Raw genomic sequence first — 21,823 nt, 5'->3', positions numbered from 1 at the left:
CAGATATGACTGTATTTTGATGGGAAGAATCATTTCCTTGGAGGAACTGAACATAGAGAAGGCTGATATTTTCTAAAGAAAATGTTGGAGAGGACAGCAAATCCGGAACAGGGCTGTTAGTCCCCAGGACAGGAACCACACACAGTCAAGGGTGCCAGGGAGCAAGATGCGCTGGATCTGAGCATAAAGCTGGCACGGTTCTTAGCAGGTTTCAACCTTTCTTGTGCAAAAGAAAGCAGGTTTTCAACTTAGAATCAGGGCTGGAAAGGAAAGTTGTTTGGAGTAGAAAGAAGATGCTAGGAAACCATCATAGAGACTAGTTCACTTGCTTGGTGTATGTTAGCTACCATATAGATCTGGAAAATCTTTTTGTTCTTCGAGGATTTCCATTATAATTTGATTTTTCAAAGCAGATAAAATGCATATACACCTGGCACATGAATTAAGGACATTCTTTTTGGGGACCATGCCCATCAACTTGTGTGGTCTCTGTAACTCTGGTCAGAGTCAGAATACCTCCCAAGCCCGTGAGAAGGAATACATTATTACTCTTTGCTTAAAGGGTAATAATGGGGGAGACAGGATATACATCAAGGATGACAGCCAGGCTACAGGTATCTCAGGACTAAAAAGTAGACTAAAAATTAGTTTAAAAGCAGTTAAAATGAGGATGACACAATTATGACTTTTCTCTAATATTATCTAAGCAAGAAAAAGTTACGAAGAATGAGACAAATCAATGAACAAAAATGACAAGTGCATATAAAAGAGTACATTTCAGGCGCTCAGTGGGGGCATACCTGTAAGTGGTTGGGCTGACGTTGATTTTCCGGGGGACACTGCACGATTCAAACTTGTTAGCCAGGGTGACATTGTTTCCAAAAAGGCAGTAACGAGGCATTTTAACTCCAACAACTCCAGCAAAAACTGACCCAGAATGCAGTCCAATGCGCATCTGAAAGCAAAAAGTCAGTCAGTGTTCTCGCCACTGGAAAAACACTCCTGCCTGTCAGTGCTGTTTGTGGGACTGTTGAAATTATTATACTCTTCGCTCTTCCCACACCTCCTCCTTCCTCCAAACTTCCAGCCGACGTTCCTCTACTCCTCCCTTCCAAGGAAGAACCCCTAGGGCGGCATCAGTCACGCCTCTTCGCTTCTCCATGGATGCACTTGGGTTTATCACACAACGTGTATCTCACCCGTCTTTCCTATCTGAGTTAAAGCCCTCCACGAACCTACCACAGTCACCATGGTGACCAGACGCCGTCTCTGCGGGCTGCTTAGGTGAACCTGCTCTGTCCATTGGATGAGAGAGGCAGGACTTCTGGAACCCAGAAGCTGTTTCCCAAAACACGGTCACTTCTCAGGATACAAAGTGTGGGTGTTTAAGTATTTTGCTCACAAGAACTTTATGCCAGACACTATCTCACTATTCAAATGGCCAACCCGGGGAGAAAAAAAATGTAATATTGAAGCAGAAAATGACAGAGGAAGCGGAAAGCTGGCATTGCTGAGCCTGAATCGCAGCAACTGTAAACACTTCAGTCAACAACATCTGGATCCATGGAAAACAAGAGTCGTTCCATATCTGGGTATAAGAGGCAGTCAGAATACACTGAGGTGCATGTTTAGGAATTCTGAAAGCTTTTGATAATTTGTAGAGCAGTTAAGACAATGTTTTAAACTGGGATCTTTTAGACTGAAAACTGGCTGATCTTAGAGGAGGCACAGATTTTTAAATCACTGCTACAACGAAGCAAGTGAGAGTAAGGATGTTTAAGATGACAATCAGACACCACGTTTGCTATTTCCAAGTTCTATGTTCAGTTGACCATTAAAACAAGTTCCATTAGATCCCTGTATTGTACACAGAGGCTAAAGACTTAGTCACTTAGATGTAATTTAGAATACAGGAGACTCCAGATTTCTCAAGTCTTATGGCTAATTTCAGACCTCTTCTAGAAACTTCTGAGAACCATTTGTTAAACCATGAATTCTGCAAAATTTTTCAACAAAAGCACGACATCATGAATCAGGGGATTTGTATTAGAAACCAAAATTCTGCTAATAGCTGGCAGTCTGACTTTTTTAATCGAAGTATACTTGACTTACGATATTATTTTCAGATGTACAATGTAATTGTTTAATATTTTACAGATCATGCCCCACACAAAGTTATTATATAATGTTAGCTCTTTTTCCTGCGTTGTACATTACATCCTGTAACTTACTTATTTCATACCTAGAGGTCTGTAGCTCTGACCCCCACTCCTGCCCTCTCCCTCTACCTGCTTCTCACTGGTGACCACTGACTTATTCTCTGTCTCTGGCTGTCTGACTTTCTCTAAATCTCCACATTTCCCCTGTACTCTTTCCTCACCTAAAAAACTCAGGATTGGATTACTTTTAAAGCCTCTTCTTCATCAGTTTTACTTTAAGCACAAAAATATAGATTTCTATTGCGTCCGGCTTTTTCTTCCTTAGGAAAACATGGTTCTATACATAAACAATTAACAAAGAACAATTTAAACAAACCAAGAAAAGGTGACAAAAGGCTATCTTCTGCTTATAAATACCAGGCATACTTTCATAAGTTTTTATTTTCTTTGGGCACTCTTCTCATTAAACCAGTTTCTCCCTTGTACCTAGTTATTCTAGCTTTTAATAGGACAAGTTCATTGTAGTGTTTTACTGTTTCTATTGCATAATTAATATAGAAATACATCCTCTTTATAAACATCCGAACAACACAGACAGGGCCAAGGTCCCTTTGCTTTCTCCCCTCCCTCCCTCCCCCAGCCCTGAATTGCACTTTTGACTCCAGTCCTGAATCGCACTCTTGACTCCAAAGCTTTCTTATCAGAGAACTTTGTAAGTTTACAAGCACAAAAATGGTCCAAAGTGTGAGGTGCCCATCATGCCCCAAATGGAAATCTGCTGAGGAGTCTCCCGTCCAGGGCCACTGTAGACGGAGCCCTTCCACACACTGGCTGCTGGGCTGGGAGGGAGGCTCCAGAGCATGCAGTGAGTGCACTCTGCCCTTTCTGTCTCCCGCTGGGCTTCTCGGCCTCGGCAAGGTCTCCATCCTAACACACAGTTCACCTGCGGTCCTCCAAGCCTCAGCCGGGTGGGCGGGTGTTAGTGAGGAAATCGGTAGAATAAGCGAGTAGACAGTTAGTACACAAGACATGCTGGAGAAAGACACAGAGTTTGAAACCAAAAACACTTCCTATTCTTTCACTGTGATTCCATTTCATGGGGAAGGAGGGTAAGAAGTCATAAAAGCCTGGGCTTTGCAGCCAGAAACACACAGCTTCAAATCCAGTAGAGTCTTGACCACCCTTGTCCATCACTGAATTGTGGATTCCTCTACAATGTGGTTCAACTATATTATACATTACATATACTACATATGTACTAAGTAAAATGATGTTTAAGTCACAACTGCTGCCCTGACACACATTAGTGTTTTTTTCTCACTACTAAAATGAGTCTGCACTTGTGGTAATTCATGAGTAACCCCTAAGGCCACCAGAAATTTCCTAGGTCAGTACAAATAAAAAGCCATGTTTAAACCTGCATTTATAGGTCAGTAAAGCTAAATTATTACCACCTGGGTAACCATCTTTGAAATTAGCTATAAATAATTCTTGCAATTGCAAAACTGTTAAGTACATTTCTACAAATGTCAAAAATCATGGCACTAACCCCCTTCCCCAAACATACACATCTTAATTATAGAACCCATTTAAGTGGAGATCACTGGGTTTATTATTAATCCAGATATTTTAGGCATTCACTTTGATGCTATGAGACTCCTTATCAAAAAAAAGCAAAATATAATTATCTTCTAAAAAATTATAGAAACTAGCTATCTGGAAAAGTCAGACACTGTGATGCTTTTAAAACACAGTGGAGAATTGTTTCACACTCTTCCTATTGCGACCTGGCATCTATGTCTTCTCCCTTCTGGGCAGGCTTAAGGTTGCTTTGGCCAATAGTATACAATGGACGTGTCACCGTTTATCTCCTAAGGCCAAGGTGTAAAAGGCCATACAGCAGATACTGACTTTGTTCCGTGGACACCCACCCCCAGGTAAGAAGTGTGACTGTCCCGAGGCTGCCCAGCTGGAGCAGGACATGTAAGCACTGGGCTGACAGTCCCAGTGGGGTCCATCCCCTGCCATGCCCACCCTCTCCCATGCCCAACCACAGAACCAGGCAGGTGAGATAGGCGGTATCTTGAAATAATCCTCTGGTTCAAGTGATGTAAGTTCAGCTACTCTGCATGCCCTCAGCCACTGAGAATTCCCAGTGGAGGTACCAGATACTGTGAGAAATGACAAGGTATTCATGCTATGCCTCATCCAAATTCCATTGCACAAAATCACTGCATCACGAAAGCTCTGTGGTTTTACACCACTAATTTTAGGGAAGCGTGTCACACATCAGTATATAACTGGGATGACCATTCTCTTAGAAAATAGTTGTGAAGGCTTACATATATAGCTTCGATTAATATTAACACTGGAGAGAAAAAGAAAGTGAAAGTTAATGGCTTAGTCACGTCTGGCTCTTTGTGACCCGTGGACTGTAGCCTGCCAGGCTCCTCTGTCCATAGCATCCTCCAGGCATGATGCTAGAGTGGGTAGCCATTCCCTTCTCCAGGGGATCTTCCCAACCGAGGGACTGAACCTGGGTCTCCTGCAACGCAGGCAGGTTCTTTACAGTGTAAGTGCTGGCTAAACTTCGTTTTCCTCCTTCTCTCTATATTTTATATCATGCCAGATAGGATTCCATATTATTTCAAAGGCCCATTTCTGAAGGTCATTAATTGAGGACTGTTTTATAAAAGTTAAGTGGCAGATTCACTTCAAGTGGGACAAATAAAGATATCTGTTCATGTGTTGTCTATTAAATCTCTGCCGAGCATGTTTATTTTATTTTATCATCTGCAATAAGACATTATTGTTCTGGGATCTGGCTTATTTAGAAATTTTGGAATTTTATGTGTCCTGGAAAATATTGCTAGATTACCAGTCCACATTCATTCTAGTAAAATTCCTCCCCTGCAGGGCTCAGAAAACCAAAAACTACATTTTTCAAACTCCCTCAAAGTTTCTAGATGTACTGAGGTTTTGGTGAATCAGACGCCCTTGCACGAGCTCTGGGAACCTGGATTTCTGCCTACAGCTTCCCTTGTGAGCACAGCAGAAGACTGTGTCCTCCCTCTCCCAGGCTTAGCAGGGACCCGGCTTCCAGTTATTCAATTGGTGAGAGTCACGATGCAGAATTTCCACGTTGCTGATGCAATTACAGTGGGTGCAACTCTGCAGTGCAGCCAGTAGCGGAGACAGCTACTTTCTGAGCACAGTGGTTTCCTGCCTGGCTGTGGCTGTGTGTTTCTAGAACCAGCTTCCAGATCACAGAGGAAGCCATGGTTCTGAAGCATGGCTTTAGGATCCACTCTTTGAGCGCTCAAGTCATGGATGGCTTCCTTGGTCCTAGTGGTCTGTAAGCCACTTAATACCATGAAGTAAATTTTCTGGTGCTTCAGCGAGATGGAGATCTACTCTATGCAACTAAACCCTGATGGATGCACCATTCTACTGATAACTAACTGTAGGGAAAAAAGCTAATTAGCCAAGTTGGTGGTGGTCAGGCTCTCTCATCCCATGGCCTCTCACTCTGGCCCCACGTGTTGTAAATACATGGTTCTGTAACAACTGAGATAACTTATAGCACTGTGCATGCATGTCACAATGTACCCACTTGGGCACGAGCCACTTCTGTTCTGTAAACAGATAAAAGTTCCACCTGAAAAGCCCTTGAGGCTGCATTATAGCCACAGTTATGGCTGTGTCCGCTGGGTCAACCATGAGAAAATACAGCTTGTCTGCTGCTCTGGCTGCGGTGCCAGTCAGGAGAGAATAAACGTGTCTGCAGTTTCTCCAGCTCCTTGACTTTGCTTCCAGCTTTCCCACTGGCGCCTTGCCTACCCTGGGTTCAGAGAACAGTGAGATACAGCAAGACTAACTAACCAGCATTTACTCTCGTGACATCTCCTAAACAGCACGTGATCAGCCTCACCTTGATGGGTTCTCCATGGGGAGACACGACTTCATGAGAGAGCTCCATCATCTTGAGGGCCATCAGCGCGATCTGAACAGCGTGGGTGTCACTCTCTTTGTGTAAGCCCCCGGCCACACAGTACGCATCGCCAATCGTCTCCACCTATGCACAACAGATTCTCCACATTACAAAAAAAAAAAAAAAAAAAAAACCCAGGAAGCATCACAGTGTACATCATAGAGCAGAAATTACATCATGAAGCAGAAATCTCAGCTTCATGGGCCAATGGAACATCAGAGTCAATCACAGACTCTTGGAAAAGGTTTTTCTTTCCAGGAAATTCACAAGGTTTCTAAGCTGAGAGGTAGCACCCTGCTGTGAATACAGTGTCAGGAGGGGTGTCTGCTCCCAGACTTGTCACTGATTCCCCTACACCATTGCACCTCTTTCTCCCCCCACCACGTAAAATGGAGTTTGTAGAAGCAAATGACATACTTTGAATCTATTATAATATGTTTGAGATATTGGGTGATATATCCTCTCAGCATAAAATACAGTGCTTTGAACAAAGTCACTACTGAATCAAGGTCCTACAAATACAGTTAAGGTTAAAACTGATATTGCAACTTTTCAAAATAACTTTTGGTGCTGTCATAGCAATGATAAACTGTCAACATGAATATTAACCATAAAGTACAGAGACTAGGATGTCAAGCGGGAGGCAGAGACAATGGTGATTGGAAAGCTATCAGAAATCAATCTCTTCTGTGAATTTCATGTATTGATCAATTATTATTATTGTCATGATTGTTGTTGTTACGAGTGATTTTCATTTGTCATGCTGAATATAGAAAGCTAACAGTCCATTTAAATCCACAAATAAGCTACCAAATTGTAATAGGTGCATTTTTCTCCTCCAAATTCTTATTGTAACCTAGATCATATCATTGTTCTGATCCAAAGCTGGCAATCTGGAGGGGTGAAGGTGAGAGAGAAGAGAAAGGGGGACAACATCAGCAATTGCTTATTTCACTCAAAATAAATGCCAGAGCCCTTAAGCTGCCCCAGAATTCTTGTCCTGCCTTTCTGCTGCCCCTGATCCTGATCCTTCTCCTTATTCTCTTTCTTGCTCACTTTGTCCCAAGCTGCTGGCCTCCTGTTTTCCCTCAAACATAGCAAACATTTGTTATTCCTTTGTCTGGATCAGTATTCCTGCAGGTGACCACTAGACACATCCTTGGTTTCCTCAGGCTCTGCTAAAACTCACCTTGCAAGGAAGGCAATTTCACTTCCGTGAAATCCCCTCACCCAGCTCCCCTGCACTTGCTCTATTTCCTTCCAGAGAGAGCACACCATCTGGGATGCTGTGAATTCACGCCTTTGCTGTCTGTTTTCCTGGTAGAAAGCAAGCTCTCTGAGTCTGCTGTCTCATCAACTCCTCCACCACTGAGGCCCAGGATACTCACCAGTGGGTGAGCCCAGCATCCAACAGCATCACCTCGGCCACGCCCACGGAGATGCACTCAGCCTAGGGGCTAACCTGTCACAGGGCTCAGAGAGCTACCCAGTAGGGGGAGAGGCCCCCTCAGCCCTGCCGAGTATCGATGCTGCTGGAGCCCCTGCGCTGGCAAGCGTGGCATGGCGTCCCCGGTGTCACAGGGAGTCTATCCTGTCCCCTATCTGTGTGTCCCTCCCTTGCCCCCTCCCTTCTCTGGGACTCATCACAGGGACTGGACCCCACCCCCCACCACGCTGGCAAACTCTGGAGGACCAGTAAGGATATGCTAAACCACTAGATAAATAATCAAATAAGCAGGAAAATGACCAAAAAGAATGAAAGAAAGAAAATGAAACTGAATGGAGTCCTGGTCCAACTGGAGACTGGGATAAACAAGCCCTGCTGTTCCCCAGAAGCCAGCCAGGCACAGGTGAGCCGGTGATGGGAACACACTCCGTATCTTATGTGTGTTCTGAGGGGAGGCCCCCTCCCCGTTTATTCACAGCATCTCCAGTGTTTCCACACAGCGTCGACATGAATAGCAAGTGAAACGAGGACACAGACTCACTGGCTGGGACAGCAGCCGGGTCCTCAGGGGACTCTGCGCCCCATCCTCGCCATGAGGAGCTAGGTTCTGAACGCTAGAGAGGAGTGACGACATTTTTAAACATTTCAGCAGGGAGCATCGTGCGGCAGTGGGCGGCTTCTGTGAGCAGCTGGGCAGTTTGCAGAGAAGAGCGAGACCTCCTCACAGTTCTGGGAGGAGCCCTTCTCAAGACATCAGCTGTCTACAAATAAATACAGTGAATTCCACAAGAGGCCATCAGGCTTAACCTAACCAAAGCCAATTATTTTATCTGTAATTATACATGGACCTCTTTTTTCCCAAGGGAAATACAGCTCTGTCTGGAATTTCCTGTTAGAAATGTTTTAAAGAGAAAGTTTCACCATGAGCATCTAGGCTGGAACCAAGCAGGGCTTATGTTGTCCCATAAATAATTTTTGTTTCCTCTTTAATCATTTATTTATTTCATGTTAGGTTAAGCTCTGAAATGTCAGCTTTTTATGTGGCAAATTAAAACATGATTCAAGCCACATAAATGAGAAGCATGCTTTATTCTTCAAGCCAATGCTGAGAACTATGTAAAATACATTAAATCATAAGAAAACGTTTTACTTCTAAAGAAACAGGCAGAATCTCTTCATTGGTTCTCTTATTAACCATGCATGCTAAGTCACTTCAGTCGAGTCCAACTCTGTGCAACCCCATGGACTGTAGCCCGCCAGGCTCCTCTGTCTAAGGAATTCTCCAGGCAAGAACACTAGAGTGGGTTGCCATTTCCTCCTCCAGAGGATCTTCCCAACCCAGGAATCAAACCTGCATCTCTTATGTCTCCTGCATTGGCAAGCAGGTTCTTTACCACTAGCTCCATCTGGGAAGCCCCTTATTAACAATAGTTACATTAAAAATAGTGTATTATGTTTCAGGGACAATCTCTGTGCATCCCCAGAGCCTAGAATGATGCCTGGTACCCTGTAAGCACTCAGTCAACCCTGCTGGCTGATGAATAACAGATATTTTTTTTACCGTAATCTTTATAAGAGCTCCATTCATGAAGATTACAGGACGTAAAGCATGTTATTCATGCATATAAACTCTGTGAATGGATATTATATCCTCTGTTTCAGAATTGCGAAAGGTTATTTCACTTTCTCTGCTTACAAAGCGAACAAGGCAGAAAGCAAGATTTGAAGACAGGCCGTCTCCTGCCCTTGGTCGCCAGACAAGCAGGTGATTTGGGCTTTTGTTCCCTGGTCGTTAAAAGCACCCTGTTACTCTATACTGAATGAATCTGTCGGAAGATAATTCATGTAATCCTCCTGCTTCTTTACTTTTGCAGATGGAAAGGCTACATCCTCCCTCTTTGAAACATCTCAGGCTTAACAGTCTGTCTTGGTATTTCCCTGGTGGTCCAGTGGCTATAACTCCAAGCTCCCAATCCAGGTTCAATCCCTGATCAGGGAACTAGATCCCACATGCTGCAAATAAGACCCAGAGCAGCCAAAAAAATTAATACTTAAAAAAAAAAAGAAAACAAAACCAAACCAATTCATCTCAGTTTTCACAGTCCAAGTGTCAGGCTCACTGAATTTAAAACGTCACTTTTCTGTGGGTCTGGCAGCCCACTCCCTCACTGTCACCCTGCATTCTGTGGAAAGACACAGTGGCTGTCCTTTCTGGAATAATCATCTCTGAGCAGATTCAGGGCCAAAAGACACCCATACAATGAAGGCAGGATGCCTGTTCCCAGGACAGGCTCCTGGCCCAACGCCCAACTCTCCCCATCTGGGGCCTGGCCGCCTACCTTGTAGACATCCAGCTCCCCACACTGCCGGTCAAAGCGGGTGTAGAGTGCGTTGAGCATGGTGATAACCTGCAGCGGGGAGCACTGGGAACAGATGGCTGTGAACCCCACGATGTCCGAGAAGAGCATGGTGACGTTGCCGAAGCGCTTGGCCTGCACGGCGTGGCCCTGCCACAGCTGCTGCGCCACCTCGCTGGGGAAGATGGAACACAGCAGGTCCACCGTCTTCCGCTTCTCCTCCTCCAGGGCCTGGTGGGCCTGCTCCAGCGTGGCCTTCAGCTTGCCCAGCCTCTTCTTCAGGCCGTCCTGGGCCCTGGCCTGCTCCCCAATCAGCACCACATCCCGCAGCGCGTTGTGGATGGGGATGTCGGAGAGGTACAGCCCTCGGCCCGTGAAGTCCTCCAGTCTGTCCACGCAGGGCGAGCCCAAGAACAGGATAGAGCTGGACTCCACCATGTAGATCATCTGGCCTTTGAGGTCCATCACCTGTGGAGAAGGAGGACCAAGCTTTGCAGCTTATTCATGTTCCCAACAGACAAAAAGTGAGGAAACAGTTACAGTGATAATCCCTTCTTTTTTTTTTTTTTTTTGAACAAGTCATGCACCTTGCAGGATCTTAGTCCCCCGCTCCCCCCAGCTTTGTTTTTAAACTTGAGTTTTTTCTACTTGTTGACAAAAACAATCAGCTCTCTTGTGCTTTAACTATGAGCTCTAAAATGCATGCAGACATCTGGAGAATATACTGGAGAATTGTTGCTGTTCAGTTGCTAAGTCGTGTCCAACTCTTTGTGACCCCATGAACTGCAGCACACCAGGCTTCCTTCTCCTCTACTGTCTCCTAGAGTTTGCTCAGACTCATGTCTATTGAGTTGGTGATGCCTTCTAACCATCTCATCCCCTGTTGTCCTCTTCTCCTCCTGCCCTCAATCTTTCCCAGCATCATAGTTTACACAGAAATCATGATTTTCAATCAACAATGCCCCAAATTCCTGCTTCCAAGCTTTCTCACCACGTGCCACACTGATGCTTCTGCTCCAACGTTCTCTCAGCAGCAGCCATCAGCAGAAGGGTGCACAGGACCCCTCGGCGAGGGGGCTTCACATGCTCATCTCGGTCACAGGCTCACGTGTGTGAAGGAGACAGATGTGTACATACGTGTTAACGAAACAGAGCCACAAAAACAGCCTGGACGTCCTTCAACAGTGGACAGTTAACCAAAATACAGGACGACCACACAATGGGATATGACATGGCCTTTGAAAAAGTGAAAGAGACCAGTGTCTAATGACATGGAAGGACACACACAGATATCATTTACTGATAAAAAAAGAACTGTAAAAAGTAGCTTTTTTGTTTTAAACAAAAATGTACATAATGTTTTTGATTTTGCAATGGACATCTTAAAGTATTACCTATTTTTAAACATTTAGCTGTACTGTGTTTAGCATAAAAAGTAATAAAGCTGTTTCCATCTGGGAGGACAGAGAGTGTGTCTTCTGGGTCCAGAAGTCAGGTACGTCGTGAGCCTTTCTATGAGCTCAGTTATTCTATTGACTGTGATTTCCAAACTTCTTTTCTAAATCATGCATGGTTCTCTACTACGAGATGAGAGCAGAACACTTTCTCCCACATTTTCTAACAGTTAATCAAACAAGTTATTGAACTTTCCTTGACTTAAGAATCCATTTAGTTGCCTCCTCTACGAAACAAGTCATTTTTGTTTCTTTGTTGTAGAAATCCTCTTATTATCCAAATTAAGTCAGCTATTTCGTGATGATCGAAGCCATATTTTTACATAAGTATTTTTATAATTCAGTTATAAAATACTCCATGAATATTTTCCAGGTGACGCTAATGGTAAAAAACCAACGTGCCAATACAGGAGATATAAGAGATGTGGGTTCCATCCCTGGGTCGGGAAGATCCCATTGGAGGAGGGCATGGCAACCCACTCCAGTATTCTTGCTTGGAGAATCCCATGGAGAGAGAAGCCTGGCAGGCTATAGTCCATAGGGTTGCAAAGAGTCAGACACGACTGAAGTGACTTAGCACAGAACAACACACAAAGATTTTAAAAGGTAGATTGCATTCAAAAAATATTTGTGAAGTAATGCCTTAAGTAAGCAAGCAAATGAATGCACAAAGAATCTTGTTTTAAATTTATTCCAGCCTTCAAAGTATTTTAGAATTATTTTAAACAGAAATATTTCATTAAAAATTTGGGGGGATTCCTTGGCAGTCCAGTGGTTAAGACTCTGCAAACTGGTCAGGGAACTAAGATCCCACATTCCCTTCACCCAAAAAGCCAAAAAACATAAAGTAGAAGTAACACTGTAACAAATTCAACAAAGACTTTAAAAACGGTCCACATTAAAAAATGTTTAATATATTCTGGACTGATACAGTATATTTTTACATTTTTCACACCCAGTCTTTAAAAGCAAAAGCATTGATTCCATATCACAACAGGACAACTGTTCTTACCCTGGAAGATTTCTTCACGGAGTTGTCCCACCTCCTCACTCGCACCACGAACTGCATGTTCAGCATGGTCATAATGCCGCTGAAGGTCTGGCTGATTTTGGGGGTCAGGATCTCAAAGTACTCGTCAAAATGAGGCTTCCCTTGCACATCTCTCCTGCTCATCAGCCGCCTGATGCCGTGGCCGAGCTGTAGGACGCTCATATCTCTGTCCAGCATGAAGTGGAAAGGGAAGGTCTTGCAGAAGAGCGAGGCGGGGATGACCAGCGAGGACACGGGCTTCCCGGAGGGCGGGTGCGGCCGAGCGCTCCTGACCTGCACGGAGTAGAGCTCGCAGGGCTGGTCCACGAACTCACGGCAGTCCTGGTGCAAGCGAGAAGGCGTCGAGGAAACCTCCACTTCCGTCTCGTACAGTATGCGAGCAGCTGCCTTAATGATGCCGGGGAGAATCAGGGAAGTGATCCTCTTGGGGAAGAAATAGTAAACATGTAAGATATTGGGATCTTTATCCAGGCATAGGATGGACGCGTCCTCAAACCTGCCCTTCTTTTCTGCTTCTTGACAGTGGCTGCTCTGTTTCAGGAGAGTGCTGAAGCTATTTAAAAAATCTTTCAGGGTTCCTCCAACCACACCTAGGATGTATTCATCTTCTTCATAACATATTTTAAAAAGCTCCTCACCAAGAGATTCTTTGAGGATCTCCACTGGAACTCCTGAAAGCACAGAACACATTTTCTGCCATATCATATGCATCATCTTGGCAGGGCTGTATTTTTACTACTGTTTTTAATACCACCTAATCTGACAATTTAGCTTGCTTTATATCTGCTAATAAGAGTTCCAACCGAAATTAGCCATTTTTGTCCAAATTATCTGCATAAATTCATTTCTAAAATTCAAGTAACTCCAAATATAAACCCAAATTGGTTAATTATGAAAGAATGATCAGTTGAGTATAAGATATGACTTTTTATCACCCTGAAACTTAACTGTAAAAGAGCAATTGGAATCACAGGGTTAAGCCTCTTTCAAAAGAAGTTCTCCCACCTTGTTAGCATCAGAAACAGTGGCACATGTTGTTAAGGGGTACTAGCCCCCTTGGAACATAAGCATCAGATACAGAATTAATTTATATCACTGGTGGTGAAATTCAGTTTTGTCATTTTTCCCGAGATGATATAAAGTAACATATTATAATAGTAATAAATATTATTATTATTATTATTGAGCAAAATAGCATTCTTGTTGTGTAATGTTACCTGAATGAAAAATGTGTTGGGAATATATCATTTACTTTCCACAACTCTTCCTTCGCTAGTCTCCTTTATTCTTTAAACTCTTTGTACCACATTCTTCTCATCTGTAACTTGGGGAAACATGGAGGCCCTGTTCACAGCACTGCTGTGGTGTTTGTGGGCCGTCTTAGAACTGTGCCTGACCCAGAGAGAGGGTTCAGTGCACGTCAGCCACCAGCAGCAGCAGCAGAAGCAAATTCTTCAAATCTTCTACTTCAAAAAAAACCTCACCAGTTGGTCCATGTACTCAAACTTTGAAAAGGACAGTACGACAAAGTCACTCATCTGCTTGATTCTTCCAAACTAAGTATTAATATGTGAGCAGTGCTCACATTTCTCTTAATTTCTCATAATTGCTTCCAACCTTTAAAAAATTACTTCTGTTACTATGTTGAGTAGAACTTTTCATGCATAAATGAAGGACACTTAGTCACTAAGTTCAAGACCAAAGCATATGAATGTCTATGCATCAGCCTGCTAGGCAGCTTTATCTATTTCTCAGCAAATAAACATTGTAAGAAGAGGAAACATTTGAAGTCAAACAAAGGTATACGTATGAAAAAGAGTTATTCTTTACATTAACACAAAACATGATATTAAACATTTCACATAGGATGTTACCAACAAATAAACATGAATATTTTAAAGAAAACATTAGTTCTCCAGGTAAATATTTTCTAGGAATAGAAAATTTTAGTTTACAGGTGAAATAGTTCTATAAACAAATTATTTCCTAATTTCACATACTTAATTCTATTACCTGCTGCAATTGCTTGGTCTGCAATTATTTTTTCAAAGTCTTCTCTTTCCAAAGATTTCCTGAAATTATTTCAACATCTTAAGTTATAAACTGACAAATGAATGCTAAAATTTCAGATTATAACATACAGAAATGATGACAGAAAATAATTTAAATTACCTTCTCTGTAGAGGCAAATCTTAACAGTTGAGTTTAAAGGAAAGGAGCGGTGACATGTACAAACCAAATCAATGTTGGGAAACCCCCAAATACACATGATCTAGACTGTTTCATCACTTTTTATAAAGTATAGTTACCTTTGAAACTAACTTCATATAAGCTAATAGTACAGAGGTTTGTACTGACAGAAAACCCTGTGGTACAAAATGGCTAAGGATGATAATAAATCAGGTTGGGCTTTTCTGATAAACCAGCCAAGAAGAAAAATCTACCAACTGGTGGATTTTACTTCTAAGCAAGTCCTTACTTATTTTCTAAAGCAAATACACAGAATATGCTACTTTTAGGTTTTAGGTTCTATATATTTAACTATCAGGCACCATCACATTAAACTTCTATCCTTGATCTAATATAAAATTAGTAACTAAAGAAATTTATTCCTTATTCAATTACTGAACTGCTTTAAGTAGCACAGAAATTTATATTTATATATTAACAATAATTAATATAACAATACATATGATTAATGATATATGATAATAGCATACATTTTGACTGATAGAAGGTTTTTGCAATTTCAACTGGACAACTTGTTGATTCATGTTCGCTTAATTGTTTTTTTGATGATTTCTGATAGTGATAACTGATTAAAATCAAATTTACAAAACTACTAAAGCATATTAAAAGATACCCAAGTTATTTTGTGGTTCAGTTTGCTATTAGACAAGCCAAGATCACAAATGGGCATAAGTTGAAAATACTATATCAAACATATTTCAATAAAGCATGATACATGTAAAGAAATTTCAAAAGAAAAAATTTTTGACAAGGAAAATCACGCCACTGGTTACTTGATCACATAAAGGTATACTGCTTATAACATGAGACAAAAGACCATTCAAAATTGGGAAACAAGTATATCAAGGCTGTATATTGTCACCCTGCTTACTTAACTCATATGCAGAGTACAACATGTGAAATCCTGGGCTGGATGGATCACAAGCTGGAATCAAGATTGCTGGGAGAAATATCAACAACCTCCGATATGCAAATGATACCACTCTATGGCAGAAAGTAAAGAGGAACTAAAGAGCCTCTTGATTAGGGTGAAAGAGGAGAGTGAAAAATCTGACTCAAAACTCAACATTCAAAAAATTAAGATCCTAGCATCCAGTTCCATCACTTAATGGCAAATAGATGGGAGAAAAGTGAAAACAATGGCAAATTTTATTTTCTTGGGCTCCAAAATCACTGCAGACAGTGACTGCAGCCATGAAATTTAAAGATGCTTGCTCCTTGAAAGAAAAGTTATGACAAACCTAGACAACATGCTAAAAAGCAGAGACATCACTTAGCCGACAAAGATCCATCTGGTCAAAGCTATGGTTTTTCCAGTAGTCATGTTTGAATATGAGAGTTTCACCATAAAGAAGGCTGAGCACCAAAGAATTGATGCATTCAAATTGTGGTGCTGGAAAAGATTCTTAGGAGTCCTTTGGACTACAAGGAGATCAAACCAGTCAATCCTAAAGGAAACCAACCCTGGATATTCATTGGAAGGACTGATGCTGAAGCTGAAGCTCCACTACTTTGACCACCTGATGCGAAGAGCCAACTCATTGGAATAAGACCCTGATGCTGGGAAAGGTTGAGGGCAGGAGGAGAAGGTGGGCAACAGAGGATGAGATGGTTGGATAGCATCACCGACTCAATGGACATGAGTTTGAGCAAAGTCTGGGAGATAGTGAGGGAGAGGGAAGCCTGGAGTGCTTCAGTCCATGGGGTCACATAGAGTTGGACATGACTTAGCGACTGAGAAACAACAGTCAGAAAGATATTCTTATCTAAATAACTTGGGGATCAGGCTATGACATTACATCTAGTTTGAATTAGATACCCCCAACCCCTTGTTATATACTATATTAGTCAGTCTTCAGATTTGTTCTTTCTTCCCATTTAAGCAACATTTTTTTTTGGAGAATGAGCCTAAAGTTGCTCAGAGAACTCTTCTGCCAATTCCAAGCAAAGCTTAGCTAAGTCAAACATCACACAGTGACATTCAAAATAAGCTCCCTAACTTTACCTTTAAAAATTTTTTAAAAGAAGGTATATGTCTGCATGTACACCAGCAAATGAAGTGTGTTATACACAGAGGCAGACATACACCAGCTATGAGTTCACACATGATGTGATCAAAAAGTCCTAGGAAAAGATAAAAGCAAAAGCTTGAAACAAACCCTAAAGGGTATCATAATGACTGTATAAAACTCATACACTTAGAACTGGTGGTGGGTATGCTGGATGACTCAGGGAACTCAAATCAGGGCTCTGTAACAATTTAAAGGGGTGGGATAGGGAGGAAGATGGGAGGGAGGTTCAAGACGGAGGGGACGTATGCATACCTATGGCTGATGTCTGGCAGAAACATCACGTTGATGTTGATGTTTGGCAGAAACCAACACAATTCTATAAAGCAGTTATCCTTCAATTTAAAAACAAACAAATTTAAAACTTTAAAAATGGTGGTGGGCGGGAAAGTGAAGTTCCCCTCAGCAGTCAGCACTCTGACCTCAGTAGAAATGGCAGCTGACCTGCCAGAAAGATGGGGGAAAAGGCCCAACATAGCCAAGAATTAAAGAAACAAAGCAGAGACAAGCCATTTAACACCATCAGCAGGCAGTCTCACAAGAGAAAAAGTCCCTCTTCTTATTTCAACAGTGGTCTAATCATTAGGACAATTTAAAAGTATGATCAACTCGTTAAGAAGTCAAAGAAGAAGTAAAAGATTTTTTAAAATTTCAAATAAAATCATTTCTTTAAGGTTTGAGTTTTTTGTTGTTTTTTTTTTTAAAGAGCTCCATCTCTGGGAACACTAATTGAATATCAGCATCAAGCTTAGGCACATTTCAGGACACCAAGCCCTGGGAATAAATTCTGAGTCAACTGGCTGCCAAGGCCTCAGGCAGACAGACACAGTAGCACAGCTCCAGGACTTGCTGGCTATCTTATCAGCCGGACTGAGAATTAAGGTCAGAGGCTCCTGGAATGCTGTCCATATCACTCTGCAAACACAGCTTCTGTCAGACACATAGATTCACACTCTCTTTTTGGACCTGTCTCTGACCCCTTCTTGGCTTGCCTGCCGCCTGCAGCCTGGGACCAGTTAGTCAGCAAGCGAAATTAAGCCCAGAAAACTCACAGAGCAGATGATCCCCTCCTGAGCAGCAGACAGATGGATGAATGTATAAAATATTCCCGACAAGGGTACTGGTTTGCAAAAATTGCAAATTCAACTCTGAAATTTGAACGCAAGTGTTTATTGTAGTATTTACACAGCAAATAATCCTTCCATTTCTGGGAAACCAAAACAAAGCCAAATCAAGTAAATGAGCCAGCAGTAAATGTGCCAAGATGCATTTGTAAAATGAACTCTAAAAATCAGGGTTTGTTTAGTTTTTTTTAATTCACCTTACATATGAAAGTGTTACAGAAAGCTTTCTTAAAGAAAATTTCAAAGACGGAATAGAAGAAAAAGAATGAATAGATCAGGTATCTGAATATCAGTATAATCAGTATAACCAAGCTAGTTAGGAAAATACTGAAACACTTCCATAAGGACTGATCCAGTTGTCGCCCCACTCCCGAGTTGCATACTTCTTGCTCCCACATCCTTCCCTCCTGATGCAGGAGCTAAAAATTTAACCTGTGCAATATTGTAAAGTAATCAGCCTCCAATTAAAATAAATTAATGAATTTTTTAAAATTGTGGCTCAGGCTGGGGCGAGGGGACAGGTAGGCTGCACTGGGATCTGGCCCCAGATTCTTGGCACTGTTCTTCAAGCAGGAGTCTGCTCTGATCCACGCCTTCACTTTGTTAAATATTTCAGAAATTACACCCTAGCAGAAAAGAATAGGCCTTTTGGGAGTTTACTAAATGGAGCAGCCCAGGGTAACATGGTTAAAATCATGGGCTCTGAAAAACCCAAGCTTGAAACTCCGTTCTGCCATTTCCTAAACAGCTATAAAATTCTAGACATTTTATAGAAACCTGAGCTTAGTGACATATGAACTGTGAAAAATGAACACACTTCCTTTCAGATTAGTGGCAGCTAAAATGCTTAGCCCAGTTCCTGGCATACCAAAATGATTCATATATGCGATACACCACTAAGCACTGGTTATTGGTAGCTGTGTCAGGGATTGTAACAGGAGATTCATGCAACTGAAATAATTCAATTTACCTGTTTTCCTTTATTTTGTGTTTTGCCAATGTTCTCTGAAGGGCAAGGTTCAGACGCTCAAACTGAAAATTGAAAAGAAAAGTTTTAAACACTCCCTTAAATAATCATTTTCTTGAAGATACGTACTTCACGAAAATTTCTTCTGAGAGCTTGTCAGGAAGGAGCAGAAGCATTGCTACTTTAATGACAAGTGTAGTCGAACTACCCCTGTGGAAAAGAGGACTGATTTTCAAGCACATTTGGGAAGAAGCCAAGAACGCAAACGAACTTGAATCTGGATGTGGGCTGTGCCCCTGGTGGGTGGTTCCGACAGCCACCGAGCTGGAATCACACAAGAGACTCAGTTTGCTGAAGTCAGGCACCCCTTCCTCCAGGTCAGGAAATCCCTTGGACATGCAGCCAGGACTTCAGTCTCAGCCGGGCTCAAGCCAGGAGACCCTCCTTCCTTCCACAGACCCATAGCAGCCCCCTACCCCATGCTGAGATCCTCCACCTTCCACAGTCTCACATTCTGCTCATGTATCATTCCTGTCTCTTCCTGCTCTAGAAACTCCAAGCATCTGTCTCTTCCCTTTCTTTTATCCCTTAAATCCAATCTGTCACCGAGTTCAGTTGATTACTGATTGAAACAAATCTTGGATTTCCCCAAACTTGTACTCATTTCTTTTCTTTGAACAAACAATCTTCACAAAACACTTACAGTGTTCTTCTCTTTTACTGATTTCTGAGTATCTCATGAATCTTCCTAGATTGCAAAATACTTGTATGTAAGCCTGAATAGTTTTAAATATTGGTTGACAATTAATATCTCTTAGCAGCTTGCTCTCCCTAACCAGTTAATAAGTAGAAAGTAAATTATTGGTAACTTCTTTACATTCCATAAAAAAAAAAAAATTCTATGTATCTGCATGTGTATACAGCCGCCTTCTGTAGTTTATCCAGAGGACAGTGGAGAATTCTCTGGCTCTTTCCCAAGTTGTGAAATTCCTTTTTCCTTAAGAACTATTTATATCCCTCTTAGACTTTCCACTGGTCAAGTGAGACAGTAAAGTTAAGCAAAATCAACCAAGCTTCTGTTTTGATGAAATTATGAAAAGAACTTTTGGTTTCTAAACAGCATTTATTAACAGAACTTAAATGTGAAATTTCTTGAAAGACAATACAAGTGCTGAAAAGAAATAAAATAGAACTTAAATTTACCCATATGCCAATTTTTATGATGGTTTAGATAAGGAGAGAGAGAAAGAAGGGCTGGAGAGTGCCAGGCCGGCAGGCAGATTCTGAGCAAGGGCCCAGAACCCTGTGGCAAAGGGTGAATGCCTAGCAGGCAAAGAGCAGGTTTAGGAAAGAAAATGCAGGCATGTTCTTTTAAATCAGGGAAGGAAGAAGGAAACATTAGACTTGAGACCCTAAAGAAGTCAGGAGCAGATAGCCTAGGGTGCTTAAGAAGGCTTCAATATCTCAAGGGCATTTTTGTTTGTTTTTTTCTTATCCTTATGTACTGCTTTTTATTTCTATAGGTTATATTCTTTTAAGTGGAATCCTTAAAATCTATGGATTTTCAGCAGCTCAATTTTCAGTAGCTCTTTCCAGATCAATTTCATAAAAGTTTGTAGCCATTGGCATTCCCATCAGTTATATACAAGACTACCAGTATCAGCTTCACCCCATCAAGGGGCTTTGACTTCATAGAGAGTGACTCTGAAATCACAAACACCAGCAAATCTTTGTGGATGAAAACCCATGAAACTCTGGGTTGCTGGGAGTTTTGTCCTTCTCTAAAACCTATTCAGACAGAAAGTGAGTACGTGTGTGCATGCTCAGTTGTGTCTGACTCTTTGCAACCCAAGGGACTGTAGCCTGCCAGGTTCCTCTGTCCATGAGACTTCCCAAGAAAGAATACTGGAGTGGGTTGCCATTTCCTCCTCCAGGGGATCTTCCCCACCCAGGGATAGAAGCTGCGTCTCCCACAACTCTCGCGTTGGCAGGCAGATTTTTTTTACAGCTGAGCCACTGTAAGGAAGAGGGGTCATCAGTGACATGATGGTCACTGCCTGCACAGAAGATCTTGGTTGTCCTTCAAGCATTTGCAACCTGACATTTTTTTTTTTCTTATTTTCTGTCTTCTCCACTAGAATAGAGACTCCAAAAGTGAAGGGAAGATCTGTTTAGCTCACCACTGCATGTCAGGCCCCTAGAAAGTACCTGGTCACAGGAGATGCTACCTACATACTGATGGAATGAAGGGAGAAAGGAATGAATGCACATCATCTCCCCTGTCAGCCATTCCAAGTCCTGAAGGCTTAGTCTGTAACATCTACATCAGTGAAGCAATATAATTCAGTATATAGTATAATTCAATATAATTCAGTACAGAGATGTTACCACTGCAGCTTGCTCGAAAACACAATTTATATTATTTCCAAGTTAAAATAATTTGAATTACATTTGCCTATACATGATTTATTGCTCTGACCAGGAACCTGGGATGGGCAACAAGGAAAGAAAATCCATCCATTTCTGCCCCTGAAGACTTTCTCCTTCCTCACCTCGAGTACTAGTGGAAATATCACCATCCTCTCTCCTCCTCTTGAACTTTTGGTTAAACATTAGGACACATTTTTACTATTCTCAGTTTGTATTCTTCCTGGTCTTTCATTTCCTTCCCACTGCCACCAGGAGCTTCTTTTTCTAGTCCTTTCCTCCTAACATATATGCTGTCATTGTAAGAAAGAACAAATGGCCCCTCTCTCATTGCTGGAGTTCGTAGAACAGGTGTCTTCCTGACTTTCTATGCTGAATCAGAACTCGGGACCTACTATATAGCATAGGGCCCTCTACTCAATATTCCGTAATAGCCTATAAGAAGAAAGAATCTGAAAAAAGAATGGATACATGTATATGTATAACTGACTCACTTTTCTATACACCTGAAACTAGCACAACATTCT

At 41.9% G+C, this 21,823-nt stretch overlaps 1 protein-coding gene across 8 annotated transcripts in view; it reads right to left on the bottom strand.

Annotated features, from left to right (window-relative positions):
- The window catches only part of GUCY1A1 (guanylate cyclase 1 soluble subunit alpha 1), a 66,474-nt gene that overhangs the window by 9,507 nt on the left and 35,144 nt on the right, over positions 1–21,823 (bottom strand). For all 8 annotated transcript variants that reach the window (XM_065904140.1, XM_065904141.1, XM_065904137.1 and 5 more), the window contains 6 exons: positions 18,873–18,934; positions 14,473–14,531; positions 12,421–13,130; positions 9,937–10,422; positions 6,091–6,234; positions 801–955 (listed from right to left, as the gene is read on the bottom strand). In XM_065904140.1, the coding sequence (XP_065760212.1) occupies positions 801–955; positions 6,091–6,234; positions 9,937–10,422; positions 12,421–13,130; positions 14,473–14,531; positions 18,873–18,934 (1,616 nt within the window). The remainder of the gene's footprint in view (positions 1–800; positions 956–6,090; positions 6,235–9,936; positions 10,423–12,420; positions 13,131–14,472; positions 14,532–18,872; positions 18,935–21,823) is intronic.

The sequence above is a fragment of the Muntiacus reevesi genome, chromosome 13 (assembly GCF_963930625.1).
Source record: "Muntiacus reevesi chromosome 13, mMunRee1.1, whole genome shotgun sequence".
In the NCBI taxonomy this organism is placed as follows: Eukaryota; Metazoa; Chordata; class Mammalia; order Artiodactyla; family Cervidae; genus Muntiacus; species Muntiacus reevesi.
This window is presented reverse-complemented; position numbering and strand designations above follow the sequence as displayed.